We start from the raw sequence: 18,853 nt of genomic DNA on the forward strand, positions 1-18,853 counted from the left end.
TAACACGTTATATTTCGTAAGTTTGTCTCATCTAAAATTTTAGCCTATAGGCAGTAAAAGTTTGTTTAAAATCAGGTCAAACTATATATATATATGTATTCGTTAAGTGATTCACACCTCGAATTGTTAAACTCGATCTATTATGTTACATCGCAGAGAATACATTATTCTTGCAAAGCTTTCGATGTTAATAACAACGGTACCTCTTTCCTGACGTGCGTTTCGCCATCGAAAATTTAAGGGGGAAGATGGGGACTGGATCTCGACACAGTGGATAATGCATTGCAGGTCGGAGCTGTCTGTCACGTCACGTGCAACACCAAGTCAGACACCGACGCTTTTCTGATTTACTGGCTAGTGAATTTCCAAGTTTGTCGAGTACGTTACATTACTTTGATATGAAACTACTTTGAAATATTTATTTTCATTGTATAATCGCTCGTGATTTCTATTTATTGTGGCAACTTAGAAATGCATCAAACAAGAAGTTATTCAATTATTTTGATACAGATTTGTTTAACAATAATGTCTCGAGTTTCAGGAGAGAATTTATTGTAAATCTAAGAATCAATTAAAAAAAGGAAATTTAAAAATGAAATTTAGTGAATGATGGTACTATTGTTACATTAGATTATCACATTTTTATGATGTAACAAATACATTTACTATTGTTATTACAAAATCGGCACAAGTAACACTTCTATAAAACTAGTTTAAATCGAAGCATCATATCTTGAAATATTTTACAAAGTTTATTAAATATTATAACCATACCAGGGCAACCTTCTTTAACTTTACTATTGATTAAATACCAATAGAAATGACCAAAAATCTATCAGAAAATTGTTTAAATATAACAATAAATTTATAATCAATTTCGACATAAACTACCATACATTCAATTGAAAGAAGAAAAGAATAAAAAAAAAATTCAACTACGAAAGACATCAGACCAGAAACATATATCGTCACGCCTACGATTCTATCAAAATTCTTGCAAGTAACTCGCTCCGTGAGGCAATCGAAAAATTACAGAACGAAAAGCTGAAGGAAAAGGGAAACGTTAGAAATTCTCAACTGGCTCGAAAGAGATCGGATACCACGGTCCAGCATTTCGAAGCTGACTGGGCGGTTTTTTTAAATCGAAAACACGATGACTTTACGCTCGCGTTCCCGCCGCCATCGATCACCCCCGCAAATTGCTTTCGTACAAATTTTTTCCCCCGTTCTTTCCGGTTGTCTCGAGCGACGAGCTTGCACGTACAAGGTCTCGCCCCGCCTTTCCCATTCACCTGTTCACGTCAGCCCTCCAGGAAACTTCTCCAGAAAGCGAGAAGCCGGCGCAGCCGGATTCCAAACTACGGATTTGTTTTTCCACGTCGCTATTTACTTTTTCACGGCAGCGTGCACCGGATGAATGAGCAAGGGAAACCTTCGAAGGGTAAAGCAAACGACTGCCTTTCTCACCCTTACTTCTCTCTTTCGTCTTTTTTCCACCGTTTTATACTATTTTTCTTTTTCTTCGTCTTTCTTCTTCTTTTTTTTTCTGAACCCGCATTCCATCCGACTGCGTGTTTTCTATTGAAGGCCAATGACGAACGGTTATTGGAATAAAGTTATGTGGCGCGCCGGCGCTAATGTTGCGAAACATTTCGAAACTGGGTAAATTCGATTTACCCCAGCCACCAATGCTCGCTGTTCCATGTACCATTTCGCTCGATCCGCCGACACGCACTTTTGTTTTCACCCACGATTCGATCTCGTTGTAGATGTAACGGGAAATCGCGATCATTTTCCGACCGCGTCGTCCTGCGGAGTTTTTGCTAATTAGCGCGTCCGTGGAAACGATTCGGTTTTGTCGACTGGATTTTACGAATAGCACGGTTGAAGTAATCGTGTAGGGTATTTCAGAATCGAGTACGTGTTTGTAGACTTGGACGTATGCATGGTATTTTATTGTAATGATGAAAGTGATGTGCAAAATTGGATGAGGATGATCTTCTGATTTTCTAAATGAATAAAAATATTCCGTTTTCATGAATTTTTTGTGCTTCGAGCATATTTAAAGATTTCTTGCTGTAAGACTTTCTAAAAATATTTCAAAGTAATATTGTCTTTCTGTGTAACGATCAAAGATTATTTCTGATATGTAATAATATTCTTAGTAATTGTATTATTTGAAGTCCTTCTCAGGAAATGGAAAAGTTTAATTATCGATGAAAGAAAGTATTTTGGGGTAAGAAATTTATAATAATTCCAATTTGTGATCACTTTATTCGCATAGGATTTACCAGTTTCACCAATTTTACCATCTATCATATATACGAAAGCGGTTCATGCAGTCAAACATGATTACACTCGTAAACAAATATTATACCAGTTTCTATACACGTATGTCTATGTTTCACCTTTAAAGTCAGTAAAATATATCCCAAAGTTCAGTTATCAATATAAAGAAAGTATCTTACATTATGCAGTATAGCGAGCTGGAAAACTCGAAGGTTTTCATTTTCTAGGTCAGGCAATTAGGAATTTCTTCGTTGTGAATAATTCGCCGAATCCTTATGAAGTTGCCGTGGAAACGAAAATTAAATATGCCTACGAGCTGTGTGTAATCGAAGCTCCAGCTTCAATTGTTCCGAATTCCCGGTTTCGGACGATTCCGTGGAACACGTAGCTTCGGCCATACAAACGTTTAGTTTAACGCCATTGGAATTTCTAGAGGGAAAGTAGAGGGTTGTACTCGCTGAATCGAGGAAAAATCTTCCAAAGGAGAAACCCCGTTACCTTGGTTCTTTATTATTAGATGTATTTTTATGCAGTTATAATAAATTAAAAAATGCAAAGATCCAAAGATCCAAAGAATGCATATAATATACTGAAACGTATAAAATATTAGATTGTCCGAAAAGTGTCTTTCTTTCGCAAACATGTTTTTTACAACAGTGCACCTTCGTACAAACGTGAAACCAAGTCTGTGAAATATTGCGGTGTTTATCTCAACAGAACAAAATGGATCGTACGTAATTCGACAAAATAATATAAAACAAAAAACGTTGTGCGTCTATTATTTTCTCATAAAACGAAAGAGACTTTTTGGACAATCTAATATCTAGAGTGGAGTACTCGCCATAGTTTTTAGATTATACGAAAGAAATCACTGTGTGCAGTGACAGAGAAAAGAAAATTGATAAAATAAGAGATATATAAAGATACTATAGATATATAAATTTTATAAACCTGATCTATATTTAATAAGAGTAACGAATAAATATATTATATACCACAGATTAGACGAGTGTCGTGAATATGATAAAAAGCTTTTGATACAAAAATTACTGAAATTGATAATGTATAAATTTTAAACTTTCATTTATCCGCCACAGTAGCCATTCGCCAGTTCTGCAATTCTTTTCATAAAGATATAAAATTGCATGACAATCCGCATCCTCGTTATTGTCTTATGTCGTGTGAGTATATTTTTTGTTTGATAACCTTGGGCCTAGCCGGAGGATCATGCGTCAAAGGAAATCCTAATAAAAAGTAAGCGATAGAACGGAAACGAAGAAAGTTAGGGATCCGTCGAGGAAGAAGATACAGGAGATTGGTAGACATAGGGACGAGGGTTTCCTTCCTTCGATGCTCATAGAAATTCCGTGGCGTTCGCGAGCAGTTCCGCCGTGCCGGGCAGAATGCCGTAAGCAAAGTGCCACACGCCTCCTACACAACCATACATAACCGTGACTAGATAAGGCGAACCTGCAGCCCAGCAGGGGTAATGTATCTCACAGACGTACGGAATGAAAATTTATACCCCGAGCTTTCGGCTATCGCCGCGTTTAATGCGAATTGTTGTTACGCCACCGTTAGCTCATTTTCGTTTTTCTCGTTTGTTACAGGGACAAGGTGTTCAGGCTGAATCTGAGCAACATCAGTCATTCTAATTGCGAGGTGAGTAATTCACAGTCTTTCAACGCATAAAGTGGCTACAAAAAGTATTTGCACGCATATTCTTATTTTCCAACGAACCGTTTTTCTTGTTATACTTTCCCATTGCTTATATTCCATATTTTCATTATATACTTTCATTCTCATAGCCTCATATTTTTGTAGTCACATTGGAATAATACTACTTATACTGTCATTTTCTAATACTGCGTTTTTTCGTCAGATTTTACATTTCATTTTCATAGTATTTTATAACAATAGATAATAAGGCAAAAAGATACATAATATCTTATATAATAGATTATGAAGTTTGATTCTTGGTTATAAAAAATATCACTCACTCAAATTTTCTTTAAATATTATGGACCATAGAGCAGAAATATTATCCTCATTTCTAGTTCGAATGGTTTATTACTGGTAGTATAATCGACAACTTCTGGAATTTTATATGATATTAAAGTTTCTGATCATGGTGTCTAATAACTTTTAATGTCAGTTTCAAAAGTTCCACGATGGAAGAAAGTAAGCTTCGAGTGAAAACTTTAAAGTACTCTTAGAGTGGTCAAGAACTATGTATAGCAGCTATGAAAATTGGAGACTCGTATAAAAAATTCTTCTTACAAAAAGAAAATTATATTTTTTGCTAACCAGTAGTACATTTGAATGAGAAGAACTTTATAGCATTATTAACGGAGATTAAATTACTATTATACGCATTGTATCGTAGCTATTTTAATCTTTTATTTTTATATTTATTGTAGCTATATCATCGCCAATAATGAGCACCTAAATGTTATTGCTTAATGTATCGTATATGAAAATGATGAATCTTGTAAAATATAATTAATTATGCACTTCGTGCCTTGACTGGTGCATTTTTCATGATTCACTTCGAATCAATAACTGAACTACAGATTCTTATGCATTTCTGGTTACATTCTAGATATATAAATATATAGAGTATAAGGAAAATAATAAAACTCTTCTAAAAATGACAATATTTGAGGAAGGAAATAAATGTTTCTATTGAGATGTCTATAATTTTCTGTGCTAGACTAGATTGGCCGAGTAGTAGTGACACACGTATGTGAATATGAGTGTGTTGAAGGAAGTATGTGTGTGTGCGGCGTCTCGAAAAAGAGATGAATGTAACTGTTCTGTTGGCAGTCTGGTATGGAAAATGATGAGAGAAAGAGAGTGCCGAAACGCGTGCAAATTTATATCGACGAAGATTCTAGAAATCGTTTATTATATAAATCTAAAACTATTTTAATATGAATTCTAACTGTAACCTTAGTGTTCCTTTACTTTTATTTCGGCAATTAAGATCCACAATTCTCAACAGTATTTTTAAGTATTTTTGTTATTTCTTCAGCGTTCATAAAAATGTGTATTTGCAAGAAATATTTGCCATCCATTAAGAAAACTAATAGATTAATGAAAAGTAATTTGCACTTAATCACTTCTTAAAATACACATTCGCCTAAAATTCATAGATCGAAACAGCCCGCTACTTTTCAAACAAACAGAATATCAACTTCGTTTTCATAAAACTCCCCTCTGTATGCTCACGATTTTACCCCCCGTTGTTTCTGCCCGATACACGCAGCGATCGCACAGCTGGCAGCGAAACAACAAAAGTAGTAATTTACATTTATAACCTCCGTCCGCCTCGAATTCAAGTTGGCGCAATAAAAATGAATCTATATTCAGAATCATACGACCGGTGGCAGTCGGCGCATCTTCGCGCACCATTTTACGAATCGCGTACTATTTAATTCGAGGAAACAACGAACAAACGTAGCAACGTTCGAAAACCTTCCTTCTGTTGCAGCATCACGCTTCGATTAGCATCAAACGTCGCGTAACGCTTGACCCCCTCGTGCGCCACGATAAAACTTCGTTCTGCTCGTAAATCCGAAAAACGGTCTTCGTCGTCCCCCATAAAACTGTCAATCATCCCGGCAGAAACGTCGTCTACATCATCGTGACAGCTGACGACTCTACTCGCCTCTAAGCGATCCATTGTAGACGAACGTTGCGTGTCCCGATTTTTCCACGCACTCTTTTCTTCCATTTCGCCTGGATGCATTCGCGCGACTCTGTTCTCGTCGTGTCGCGAACGTCGAACAATCGATGTCGGCTTAATGCACGCAGACTGGAAATGGTGGTCGCTGTGAAATTTCATATTTTGTGGAACCTTTTCTTTTAGAGAGAGATGGAAAATCTTTGCCTTTTTAGTTGGTTTCGTATTATATTCTTGCCGTGATGTTTGGAAAAAATGGGATTTTCGTGTGAGTGAGAGTGGACAATTTTTGTAGTTGAATACGTGTGAATGCGTTAGGTGTTATAATATTCGAATTGCGAATTATCAGAATAAACATGTTTAAATTTAGGTTTATCGTGAATGTAACCCAGAAAATCTTGAAAGGGGATTGTTTCCACTGCATAATTAATTCTTTGGTTACTCTTAAAAAGTTTCGATTTTAGAATCAAGAAAGGCGAATTCTTTAGCCTTTATCTTTTTCCGTGTTCCTTATGTTGTGTCTTTATATATTTTCAGAGTGAAAAAAAAAATCAACTTTAATGATACATATATCTTTGTAAATCCTCAGAACACGAAGACTCAGTTACAATGACACGTCGACTAGAGTCCAATCAATTTCCGTAGACAAACGCACAAAGATTAATCCATGTATACGTATAAGAGTACTAAGAACTACATTTCATCGTCGATACCTTTGATAAAGTGATATTTATCGTTTTATTTTATCATTTAGAAGCCAATTCCAAATCCAGCTACAACAAATTTTCTACGAAACAAAGTACAATTTTCACAATTTCCCAAGACAAAACAAAGAACAGAGAAGCAGACCAGGCGTATTAAGAACACCAGAGAAGCATAATTGCGCCAATGAAACTGCTGCAATCTTCTTTATACGCCGCTTTGAATTGTGTCCACGCTTTCGTTTAGCATCTCGCCGAACCGCACCTGGTTAAATTTTTCCTGCGCCCAGGTGCACTTCTTGTTGAGCGGCGCTGCACTTGGCGCTCGTTTTCCACGGATACCATCGTTGTGGTTCGTTCAGGAAGATTGAATCGGAATTGCTTTGTCGGTACCGACGTCGGTGACGCCGATGTGACCGTGGTCACCTGCAGTCCGATTGTTCGACATTGTCAGAGAAGGAAAATTGCTTTTTAACCTTGTCGAACGATCGCAAGTCTCGAGACGGCCGACCATTTTCCTCTGTGCCGACCACATTGCAACGCTTTTTAAAAAGACCGAAATCCGATCCGTAGGTACCTCGTTCGCGTGTCTTTTTCTTTTCTTTCCGTCCATTACTCGAAACGCCTCCATCGAAATTGCCATTAACCTTCATTCCGTCCTTTCTTTCGTTCTTCTTTAGTTTTGTCCGCTCTTTCGTCTCGCGATCGACTTCAGCCTCGATAACGGACTATCTCGAACGACCAACCGATCTTATTTTCGATTCCTGTTTCGTCGAGAAGGCCAATCTAACGATGGAATTGATTTTTCTAAACGACGTTTCAATCGGATTGTTATGGATATCGGGCAGTTCAATGCTATTGAATTAGCTCTCAGAAAATCATTTTATTTCGTCTTATGTAAGTGTTATTTTATGTGGTATTCTTGGGTCTTTTTTCGTATTGCGCTTTAAATTCTTATCTTTTGTACGTGATATTTCTGACGAGGATTTGATGTTGCACGAATAATCTTCTATACAGAGTGTCACAAGATATCTAGAGGATATTAATAGGCTTGATTCTAGAGATCAAAGCGATGATAAAAGTTGCTTTACAAAAATAACGTTTTGGGCTCAGTCTTCAAGTTACAAATAATTTTATTTTACCCTGCAAGTATACTGGTTAAAGTAAGAAACATAAAATGTGAGCAACATTCTATATGGATTTTAACTGGATTGATACAAGAAAGAAAGATCTATAAATTTGTGAAACGATCGCTATTAAAGATAAACAAATAAGAAACTTATTAATGCTTCATAAAAAATCATAATTAACTTTGTTCATAAAAATACTTTGTCTCAAATTCATTTTTGTTTTCGTTGCGAAATTTTGTTCATCTGTGATATCTTAATTAAAACATGAATATAATATGATTTAGCGTTTCTGTGTTCATTATACAACAACCTTTTATACAATTTCCACGAATCCACGGTTATTTTTACACCTTTACATTTTAAAGCCGAGGAATAATAAAATTCCGTATAAAAATTTCCTGACCGACCCATTTTAAAATATGAAAGACTATTTCCCTCGATTGTTCGTGGAGAGTGGAGAAAAAAAAAAATGATTTCGGTATGGCGTCATTCTTTGGCGCAATATCGCGCGAACACGGCCGCGATCCTCCAGAGCGTTGCACGAAAAGCGGCGACGACAAAGTGTTAGTGTACAGAGGAACAAGAAGAGCCGCAGTTATTGATGACAAGCGGAGATAACGAGCACGTGGAACGTTATTAAATTTCGAGTGGATTGTAGCCAATAAATTGAAAAGCGCGCGTTACACTCGAACGACGCAAAACACACACGCGGACGCTTCGAATCAATCGCGAGGATCCTCGGATTTGATAAATTTTCTCGCATAACGAGTAGCACAAAGAAACAAGATTAATTGTAATAGAAAAAATAATAATAATAATAATAGATAAAAAAGAAAAGAAAAAGAAATAAGAAAGATAGAAAGGGCTGGTGAAAAGGAGATGGAAGAAGCAGAGGGAGAGACGTAAGAGAAAACAATTTTCGAGGTATCGGACGTACCTCGAAGAGTAGCTTTTCACGTATCTTTACCTTCTACAGTCCATTGAAATCGGCCATTGAATTCCACCGGATTCCCCTGAGGGGCGAAGAGTTTCGACGGGGATGAAGAAAAAGTCTTTCTCGATACTGGTTTCATGGTTGGGCACAAAGAACGGTGAAACGACGCTCCACCATGAGGGAGGAAACGACAATTCGAAAACGCAATTATTCGGGCAACGTATCGTTGCCGTACCACCTGTCGCGAAACCGAAAACCACCCCAAATAGAGAATCAAAAGAAAAAATATATAAAAGAGGAAAAAGAAACGTTGAAGAGTAAAAGAGATAAAGAGGGGAGAAAGGGGGAAAGAAACTAGAGAACCAACCCCATTCTCGTTGCCTCTATGGCCAGATGTGACGATTGTCACGAAAAAAAAATAATTTAAAAGCGGAGAACAACGCGCGCGATCGCTGGACGTATGCCGGAAAAAGGATAAAGCTCGAGTTTCGTTCTTTCGACAGGGACCATGGTCAGCCGCTTACAGATCATGTTTCCAGCGTAGCCTTTTTTCTTTAATTATGATCGTCGCGTCGGTCCGGTTCGCGAATGGTAAATTGAAGCACGTAAAACAGTCGCGTATCGTGTTTCTCACGCCTGTCCCGATAGCTCTTAACGCTAGCGTGCTTTGTGCCGTTTGGCATTCGAACTGGGTGTGAAATTGAAATTTTTCGGAGAATTGACGTGACGATTTGATTGGTAAGAGACAGAGGATGATAAAAGTGGATGAGGAAGAGATATTATTTTACAAGATGATTGTGTTACGATGATATATAGAACGATTCAGGTGTATTTGTATTCTATGTATGGGTTGCTTTAATTTCAAAATGTGGATACAAAGTAGGAAAGATTTCAATTATACTTATAAAAATGTGTGAAATATTTCATTTATATTGATATTGATATAATGATATGATGATATTTAAATTTATTCAGTGTACTTTTTAAGTGTAAATAAATAAATCATTGTTTAATACGATAATATGGAGATATAATGAACATTTGTTAAAGAAATCGGATGTCTTCAACCTTTTCCACCAAGTTTCATCTCTAATGTTCGATTAAACTTGTATCTTTCTGTTGTACATGACAGTTCGTACTCACGAGAAGTTCATCTTTTATCTTGTCACGTTACGATGCTGTTCTGTGTTTAAAGTTGCTCGACACGAACGGTTACACCGTAACAGTTGCAATAAAATTCCATCGCGAGGCTGACGTTACCGCAGAGTTTAGTTCCATAGAGAATTCCGGGTGACTGTGGTTTCGACTTTATTCATTGCGGTACCATCATGGCGTGGCCAAACATTAACACGTTCATCGTTTAGCGTCTGGTTTTCAAACGCCACATCATCCATCCATATCGACTTACCTTCAAAATCTTTACGTTTCACTGTCGCTGAAACATATTAATTAACATATAAAATCCTTGTTTCAATCATCAAATATAAACTTATCCCAGTTGAAGTTTAACATTAGTGACAGGAGAGGCGTTTTTCATTTTTTGGACTTTGAAGACGGACGGGCACCGTAATCTCAGGTTGCTATCCATTTTTAAAATTACAAGTGAAATATCTGTAACATACTTTTAAAAAAATATTTCTATAGTTTTGAGTAGACGCATGCATATCTCATAATATTTCTCGCGTGAAAACTAAGGCTCGATCCTAATCCTGCTCGTTGCCAGATACTGCCGCAACGAAACAAAGTTGAAATAATACAATTGAAATTCTCTTAAATACTCGCGAGTAATTGAAACGCTCGACCAATTTCAATTTTCCCATTAATAAATGCCGTATTACCGTTCCCGCGAAGAATCTTCCATCTGCGGTTCCACGAACTTCCGAGGTTCCCCGGTGTCATTACAAAGTTCGGGTCCACGGTGGGACGAACAACACAACTGAGACACCTTGGAACGTGGATTTCCGCGGTGGGACTTTACATACTTGTTACCAGAAAGTAAAATTCGAACGAGAGAGGGTTAAACTCGATCTCGACGTTGCTTAAGGCTCGAAGAGTGGGAGCGTGAAAAATTCGCGAAAGTTAGCCGGCCCGGAGTCGGGCGCAGTTACAATGAAATCCCATTGCGAGGCCGGCGTTGCCACCGCAGAGTTCGATTCCATGGAGAATTAACGGGAATGGGATTTCGATTTTACTCGTGGTAGTGGCGTGGTAACGTGGCCGTAAAACGTTAGCGCAGGCTCAGCCAGGCCACAGAACCGTCCATCCCCCCTGTGACCGAACCCCCGGGGGTGTTTCGCGCTGGCCAAGTAAGGGGACCGTTGCGTTACGTGGTAAACTGTAAAGCGAAAAAAAAAAGGAAAAAAAAAGAAGAGGAGAGGAAGGAAAAGGTAGAAAAGAGTGAGTTAGGGGAGGTAAGAAGACGGACCTAGCGCTTTCTGATGCAATTTCATGTTTTGCATACATGTATAGCGATTGCGGTCCGGGGGCAGACCGCAGCGGCGGTATATTCTGGTTTAGACGGCTACGGGAAATTGATACGCTCAAAGATACTTCCGTCCTTCTATACCTCGCACTTTCTGTTTGTTCACGCTCTGATCCATTCGAAATAGGATGGCTTATTATGTTCTTTGCTGTTCGTTGGAAGGTAACAGATAGGTGGGAATGAAAGAATACCTTGTTTTCATTGAGGATATTGATCATTTCTTGAGGATAATGTTTGAGTAGCTCAGATCAGGTAGAAGATTGATATTATCGGTGGTTGATGTAAGTTGTGATTTATGATAATTCACAGATGAAATATAATTTGCGATATCGGATATATTCATGATGATGAAGAATGGAAGCTATGCATATTTAAGTGACTCTGTCCTGGCAAACCAATATTCATTGTATGATATTTATTATAAAAAGTCAACCTTTGTGTAGCATTTATTTGTTGCCAAACTTCTTGAAAGATCTATATCCTCTCAATATGTACAGGGGTTGGACAAAATAATGGAAACATCTCTTATATGTCATATACATATACAGATATGACATATACCAGGTGTTTTATTGTTTTATCTAACCTTATGTCACATTTGTACATGTATGTGACATATAAGAGATGTTTCCATTATTTTGTCCAACCCTAGTATGAGGAAAGAAGATGTATAATATAAGAACTATAAATCATTTTTTTTTTTTTTAAATTTAAGAATGAAGAAATTGATAATTTTTATAAATACAGAATGGATTAGATAATTAAATAATTATTAGGAAGATTACACAATTGAATACAATTACAGGAAACTCATTTTAATGAAATATCCAAGGATCTACATATGTTTAAGAAATCTGACTTAGAAAAGGTATCATTCCGCATTGCTCCAACCTAATAGACAGAGCTCAGTGAGGAAATACAATTTGCAACTTCTCCTCATCGTCAAACGGAATATTAAACACGAAGCGCGGTATGGTGTGGTGTAATCAAAGACACGATCAATCAATCCTAATCCAGGGTCGACGAGAGTCCATTCCGTGAGTAACGCGTATACCAAATTACCTCATTGGCACTGGGTATAGTTCGTTCGCTGTCTATTTCCATAATGAAGCGTTTGAACGCGACAGAATTGGTTCGCGAGAGGGAACGATCGTCGGTTCCATTAATTTCACCGACTTAAATCGAACCAGACCCGTCGACGACGAACGAGGAACAATGAAAATGGAGTCGGAAAACGCGGTCTTAGCCCGTCCATCTCGCGTAACACGGGATCGATTCGATGGTATCGCAGCGTGGTTCCGCGACATGACGCGTCACGCGAACGTGTGCGTTTTTCCCTGGCGCACAGGCCAGACAATGGGCTCCATGCTAATCCGTGTCTGCGTTACAATTTCATAAGGGGGAGAAGAAAAGTTTCGAGGCCGTGCGTCAGTCCTGAGGGAACTGCTCCGCGCCCCATACGTTTCACGCAAGTTATAACACGTGGTGCTTACAATGGACGACCGGGGACATACTCGTCGGGGCTCGTGCATCTTGCAGAAGCGTTGGCGCCATACTCGCGAAAACACGTGGAACAAATCATTCGTACCCGGTAATTTTCTTACTTCGCTGTTGCTTCGTGTACTTTTTTTTCCAACGAATTAACAAACTGAACTCTCGGTTGCTCGATGCTATGGAAAAGTATCGATTGTGGTATTAGATTGATACGAGGGATTGACATGAGGTCGTCGCCTGGAAGGTAATCGCACAACTTTTTCTATCTTTCGTTGTTTCTTTAGATTGCGGAATAATGACAGCTCGCGAAGTTGGTGGATAAAGTTATTTCAGTCCTGAGGTTTAGGCTTCTTTATCGATCTATCTTACTATGTTAAATTGTATAGTACATATGTTCTCTGTAATATGGTAGTTGATACGTATGCTGTTGAAATACGTTTAATAGGAGAGTGGTTATTTTTATATTCTAATATCTTTTACTAATTTTTCATCAATATTTTATGAATAATAAGAAACATAAAAATATTACTGTTATTAAGTTAGCACGAGTCTGTACGTCCCTATATCATCGAGTCTAAGGTAAATGTAAATCGCTCTTCCAAAATCGCGTATAACATATCTATATATGTCACTTTTACTATTCTTTTCCATGTCCAATTACCGACTAATCAATCGAAAAATCCTTTGAAACTTATCCTCGAACGTTGCTCTCGAAACGGAGAGCCGAGTGGACGCGATGCAGAGGATTCTTCAAAGGAAACCCATGATTTAGAGCCAGACAATCTCAGTATCTTTATCGTCGACTACGGAGACATGCATCGAATGATAAAATCAGCCAGGCCGGATTCTGCATTTTATCCAGTGCTGCTCTTTCAGCGTGAAATGTAAAGTGTTCTATGTAAAGACAAAGAGGAAGAAGAAGCAGAAAAAAATAGGAAGAAGTACATGGTACGAAACGACGAAGAAAGAACGATTGGTTTGCATCGATCGAGATCGATCGACGAGGAAAATCGTCGTGTCCGTTGATCCAAAATACGGAACTCCAAATCGTGTCTGAGTGGTGTAGCACACAGAAACAGGATATAGTGGAGGAAGGAAAGGGAGAAAAGGTTAAAGTTCAAACGAGAGAAGCTCAAGTGGTTTCATCGGGCCGGAGAAAATCGGAATCTATAAAACACCGGTACGTCCAATAAAACAACGTCCAATCCGGGTGAAGATCAGGATTCACGATATCGGCTGATACCACCTACGCGTTTCGAAGCAACCGCATCGCATCAGCCCCGACTGAAACTCCTGGCGCAACAGCGACGACTGCAACTCCGGAAGATTGGACGCTGGGGTGGTTTTACGTTTACATGACGGCAGTAAAGTATTAAGAAGCCCTCCGTGGGATTTACACGGCTGTAAAGCCGCGGATGAGATACCCGTTGCGCCTCTCTCTCAGATTTGCTGATGCTGCGGCTGAGAGAGCTTCCGGTGATGCTAGTCGGCTGGTCGGATTGTATTGGTCCACGTCCGCGAGATTTATGCGCTTTTTATGCCCGTGGAACGCGGTAATAATGAGTTCGGCTGCTTTATTATTTCAACCACGATCACCGTAGCTCTTCTATTTTGATTTGTTAATTTTCGCCTGACAAGCAACCGCTTTGTTCCTCGGACAGACGTGATTGGAAAAATAATTTCATCTATGGCGTTAGGGAATATGATGAAATTCACAGATGGTATAAATAAATTAATGATAAAACACACAGAGATTTTTGATCGTTGTTGATCTCTGTTGTACAGTGACACTTTCGATGAAAAATATAACGCACATGTCTTTCGTAGGAGCAAGAAATGGATTCTGGAAATTGTATCGCGATATTCATTTACGATAATTCCTCGCACGTTCGTTACATTTTCCCTCTGATTTTATATCGGTATTAAGCTGAAGAGTACACTTGTTCGTTTAATGAAAATCGTGTCTCTGACGAATGTAACGTACCACCGGTACCAGATGTGTTAATCGTGATTTATCTGACGAGTTCACGTGAAATACAACACAATAGGGTAGCAACCCCTCTGTGCAGCGTGTAATTTTAGCGATATTAATTTCTAACGATTTTAATTCTTTGCGTTGTGTAAATATTTTTTTGATAAATAGAGCGAATGTTCGAGACTATCGAGAATATGTCTTGGGTATTACATTAATCAGGAGGAATTTCCGAAACTGCTTAAATTGTTCTGCACGACGCATAGTGGTCCAGGATGAGATAGGATCGTGATGATGAATAATTACTTGCTTCCAAGTATTTTCAAATCAATGATTATTGTGTTTTATGTATTATATTATTATACACTATGTAATACACAATTTAATATATGTAAATATACATTTTTTATATAAATATAAATAATTATACACACTTTATATGAACAAACTTATTACTATGTATTATATAATTGAACAGTGTTATATATTATTATATTATATTAATTTTGTTCGGCCAAATCGGTCATTTGAACTACTGTGCGACGTTCTCTGCAGTTTCGAAAGAAACTCCGGCGCCTCGAAGTTTCCGAAAAAGAATCATTTTGTCGCCTCAAATTTCGCGGTGACCTAGAAATACAGCAGCGTTCAGAAAGAGCAACGACTGGGGAATACGGAGGATGATTAAAAACTTCTCATTCAGCCTCTCTTATTTTTACTCTACCCTTATTACGATGTGGGACCGAGCGTTATCTCGACGCGAAATTAAGAGATCTTACTCAAGCTACCGCCTACTTCTCATCCTCCTTACTTTTCTTTTCACCGCGCGGTTTCTTCTCAGAAAATATGGAACAAAGATTCTTCGAAATATGGTCAACATTTTTAATTATACGACAAATTAAAAGAAGAATATCCGAAAACAACGATAAAATACACGACGAGAGTACTCTCCCAATATTTCGTTTTTTCTTCTTTTTCCTTTTCTTTTTTTTTATGTATGTATATGTACAAGATGACATAGCTAGATATGAAGGGGTTGGCAGCGAAAGAAAAAGTAGCAAACAATTCTGCCAAGCACTGAAATATAAACGGGCAGGTCCGCTGCTTTCTAGAATGATGGCATTAAATATACATTTCGCGCGCAGGCCACTCTGTATAACTTCGAGACTCCTGCTTTGCCTTCGGAATTTCTATCCCTAACGCCTCGTGTTCACCCTCGTGTTTCTTTCCTCCTTTCCCTTTTCTCGCCTGTCGCGTTTTGGAGCCGACATCCCTCGTCTCGGGGGTGGGAGGGAGGGGGTAGGCACTGGTCGTGTACAAGCTGTAACGCGGAGTTTATTGCAACGATGAATTTAGGATAAGATCCCGACGAAATTTCAGTTTGATGAGGCTCTTCTGCGCCGCCAGCCGCCGCATTCGAGAGACGAACAGCTCTTTCTCTCATTCTTCTTCTCTTTCTCTCTCTCTCTTTCTTCTTCTTGCTTTTTGCCTTTCTGATGACAATCTCTCGAATACGCGCGAACTAGGGTAAAAAAGGAAAACCCTTTTCTCTCTCGGGTTGACCATAAATTTATGCTTCTACATTTCCATCCCGCTTTCTCGGAAATCTATTAACTCTACAATGAGATAGTTTATTTTGGAATGGTTGATAAACGTTCAATTAATTTCGATTTAATTTAATCGATCGTAACAGAAATGTTCTATCGCGTATGTGAAATTAATTTTTATATTTACCTGGGACATGATTTGTCATTCGGTATGGTTAAGAATTGATTTTGATCTCCTTAGAAGGTAGATATTGGATCTGTTAGGCTTTAGTATACTTATTGTCACAATTTTCGAGTTAAGCTATGATTGATTATATTAGGATAGCATTGACGAAATATTCATTTTTAATAATTTGGTTTCAACGAGATATTGACATTCTTGAACGCTCTTTAAAGTACAATAAATCGGCAATAGTAAGAACGTAATTCCATTTCTTTAAAAAATGTGGTCATATTGGAATTTCTATAAATAATTCAAAAACTTGGTATATCTTTTCCCCGCGTCTCTGATAGCATATGTATCTTATATATAGATACTTTCTTTTAAGTAACATTAAGTATATTTGAACCAGATATCTCTTATTTTATTTTATTATAGTATAAGTACCCAATTTTTCTTTTTCTTAAGAACTCTATCAGTAGTAAACTTGAAATGTTGAGGAGACATTCAGAATATTACGTTCTACTCTGTAGTATATTCTACTCATAATACATTCTACTTTCTCTACAGTCAGTTTCAGCAATATACGTATGTTCTGCTCGTGTTTTGCATAGATACGCGAGCGATGAATTCGGGAAAAAAGAAATCCTTAAGGATTTCGCGCGCCAACTCTCTTTTCCTCTTTTTTACTTGGGTATTTAGACACGGCACGACGCTGTTCTTGGAAACTTGTAAATAAATGTAATGACGGTGGCGCACCGGTGCTCGTAGAGCCGGCGCTAACGCAGTTTTAAATCCGTTCCGCGGATAATCACGGCGAAGGCAGCGGCAACCGGGCCGCATCGCGAAGAAGAAAAGACAAACAAAATTTTACGAAAGTTGCGATGAAAAATTCTCACGGTTCTGTTCGCGAAATCCTCCTTATACTAGTTTCTTTCTTTTTCTCCATGCAAACTTGTTTACACTTCTCATTTTCCCGATTTTTCGTTCTCGTTTCACGCCCAAATAAAATTATTCCTTGAGTATGGTCTTTGGTAATCCTAGACTTGGTTAACACCGCGACAACGTAGTTCTTCTTTCCCTTCCCTTTTTTCTCTTTTTTTTTTTTTACTCTACTTGGAAGCGATAAATCTAAAGAAAACTTTCGCGTTGGTCTTTGTTCCTCGCGTTCATTACACCTCTTCCGTTTTTAATACCGTGTTGTCGTGGAAAAATAAAGAGTAGATGCGCCGGTACAGAGCCGTGACGACGTTCGTTTGATCGCGGGCCGAGTTTGTCTTGCCGAAGATTTCTTTCCTCACTTTGCGCGCGACACCGAGAAATCGGGAGTCTAGAAAGTTTCGCCGGGGTCGCCGTTGCAGAGTAGCGGTTGGCGAACCGTCTCGACCAAGCAGGGTAAAAAAGGAAAAGAACCAGATAAGAGGAAGAGAAAACATCGTAGAAGTAGATAAAGAAGGAGGAGCAGGGAGAAGACTGTATACGAGACTGGACAGAATGGTAAGATTTCCGCGAACATCGAGTTTGCGGTGGAGAAACCCTTCCTTCGTCGTCGAACAAACATCGAAATTGTAAACAGTGCAACAGAAAAAGAGAGAGAGAGAGAGAATTCTTAGCTAGCGTGCTACTTTAGAAGGCTCGCGTTAGATGGTTCTCGACGATGCCGGTAATTGGAGCTTACGAAACGGTTCTATTATCCGAAGAAGTAACTGTCAAGCGTGTCTATCTCTTTCTCGAACCATGCTACACTCACTGCTTAGCCTTATTTCGCGCTTAGTCCACAGAGTTGTTTCATCCAAGTTGCTGTTTCTATTCTCCCTAGCTATTTCATCCAAGTCAAACCAACCCCTCTTTCTCCTCTTGTATTTGTCCTACACTTTGCGCTGCCTTCGCGATTGTATCGCTACTTAGCAGCTTAACTTTTTAATTACCACGGTGACTCTTGTTTATCGTCGCTTTGTTTCTTGTGCTCCTCGCTTTTCACCTCTGCTCTTCCCTTTCCTTATTCCACGTGGTCTGCCGGTTCTCTCAGCAAGTTGCTTGTCGCGTTTTCGAAGACCGACTGAAATACCCCGACACTCGAGCCGCGCTAACGAGCCTCGAATCGGCCGAAAGGCGCGACACGCTGCTGCTATAAGTACAAACAGTACGCGCGAGGAGGCAGGAGGAGAGGCGAGCACAAAACGAGAATACGAAAGGGAGAAGGATCGGCGCATTGCGCGGCGCGAACGAGACTCAAGTACCCTCTCGCGCGAATTTATGGCGAAAGTGTTCAAATAGCCATACAACCCCTGCCTGCAGTGGCACTGGCTGCGTCCTTGTCGCCGTCTCACCCCGCCGTCGTCGTCATTCTCGTTGTCGTGCAAACTGCCTCTGCTACTAAACCGCGAAAACCCGAGAAAAAAAGACGCATACAGCAGCGGCCCGCTTCAGCGCGATCTGAAGCGTGATAATCCGTAATTGTT

General features: G+C 38.9%; 1 protein-coding gene across 6 annotated transcripts in view; it reads left to right on the plus strand.

Annotated features, from left to right (window-relative positions):
- The window catches only part of LOC100645674 (semaphorin-2A), a 557,658-nt gene that overhangs the window by 493,807 nt on the left and 44,998 nt on the right, over nt 1–18,853 (plus strand). For all 6 annotated transcript variants that reach the window (XM_012309545.2, XM_012309546.3, XM_048406917.1 and 3 more), the window contains one exon: nt 3,900–3,951. In XM_012309545.2, the coding sequence (XP_012164935.1) occupies nt 3,900–3,951 (52 nt within the window). The remainder of the gene's footprint in view (nt 1–3,899; nt 3,952–18,853) is intronic.

This window comes from Bombus terrestris, chromosome 6 (genome assembly GCF_910591885.1).
Source record: "Bombus terrestris chromosome 6, iyBomTerr1.2, whole genome shotgun sequence".
Taxonomy (NCBI): domain Eukaryota; kingdom Metazoa; phylum Arthropoda; class Insecta; order Hymenoptera; family Apidae; genus Bombus; species Bombus terrestris.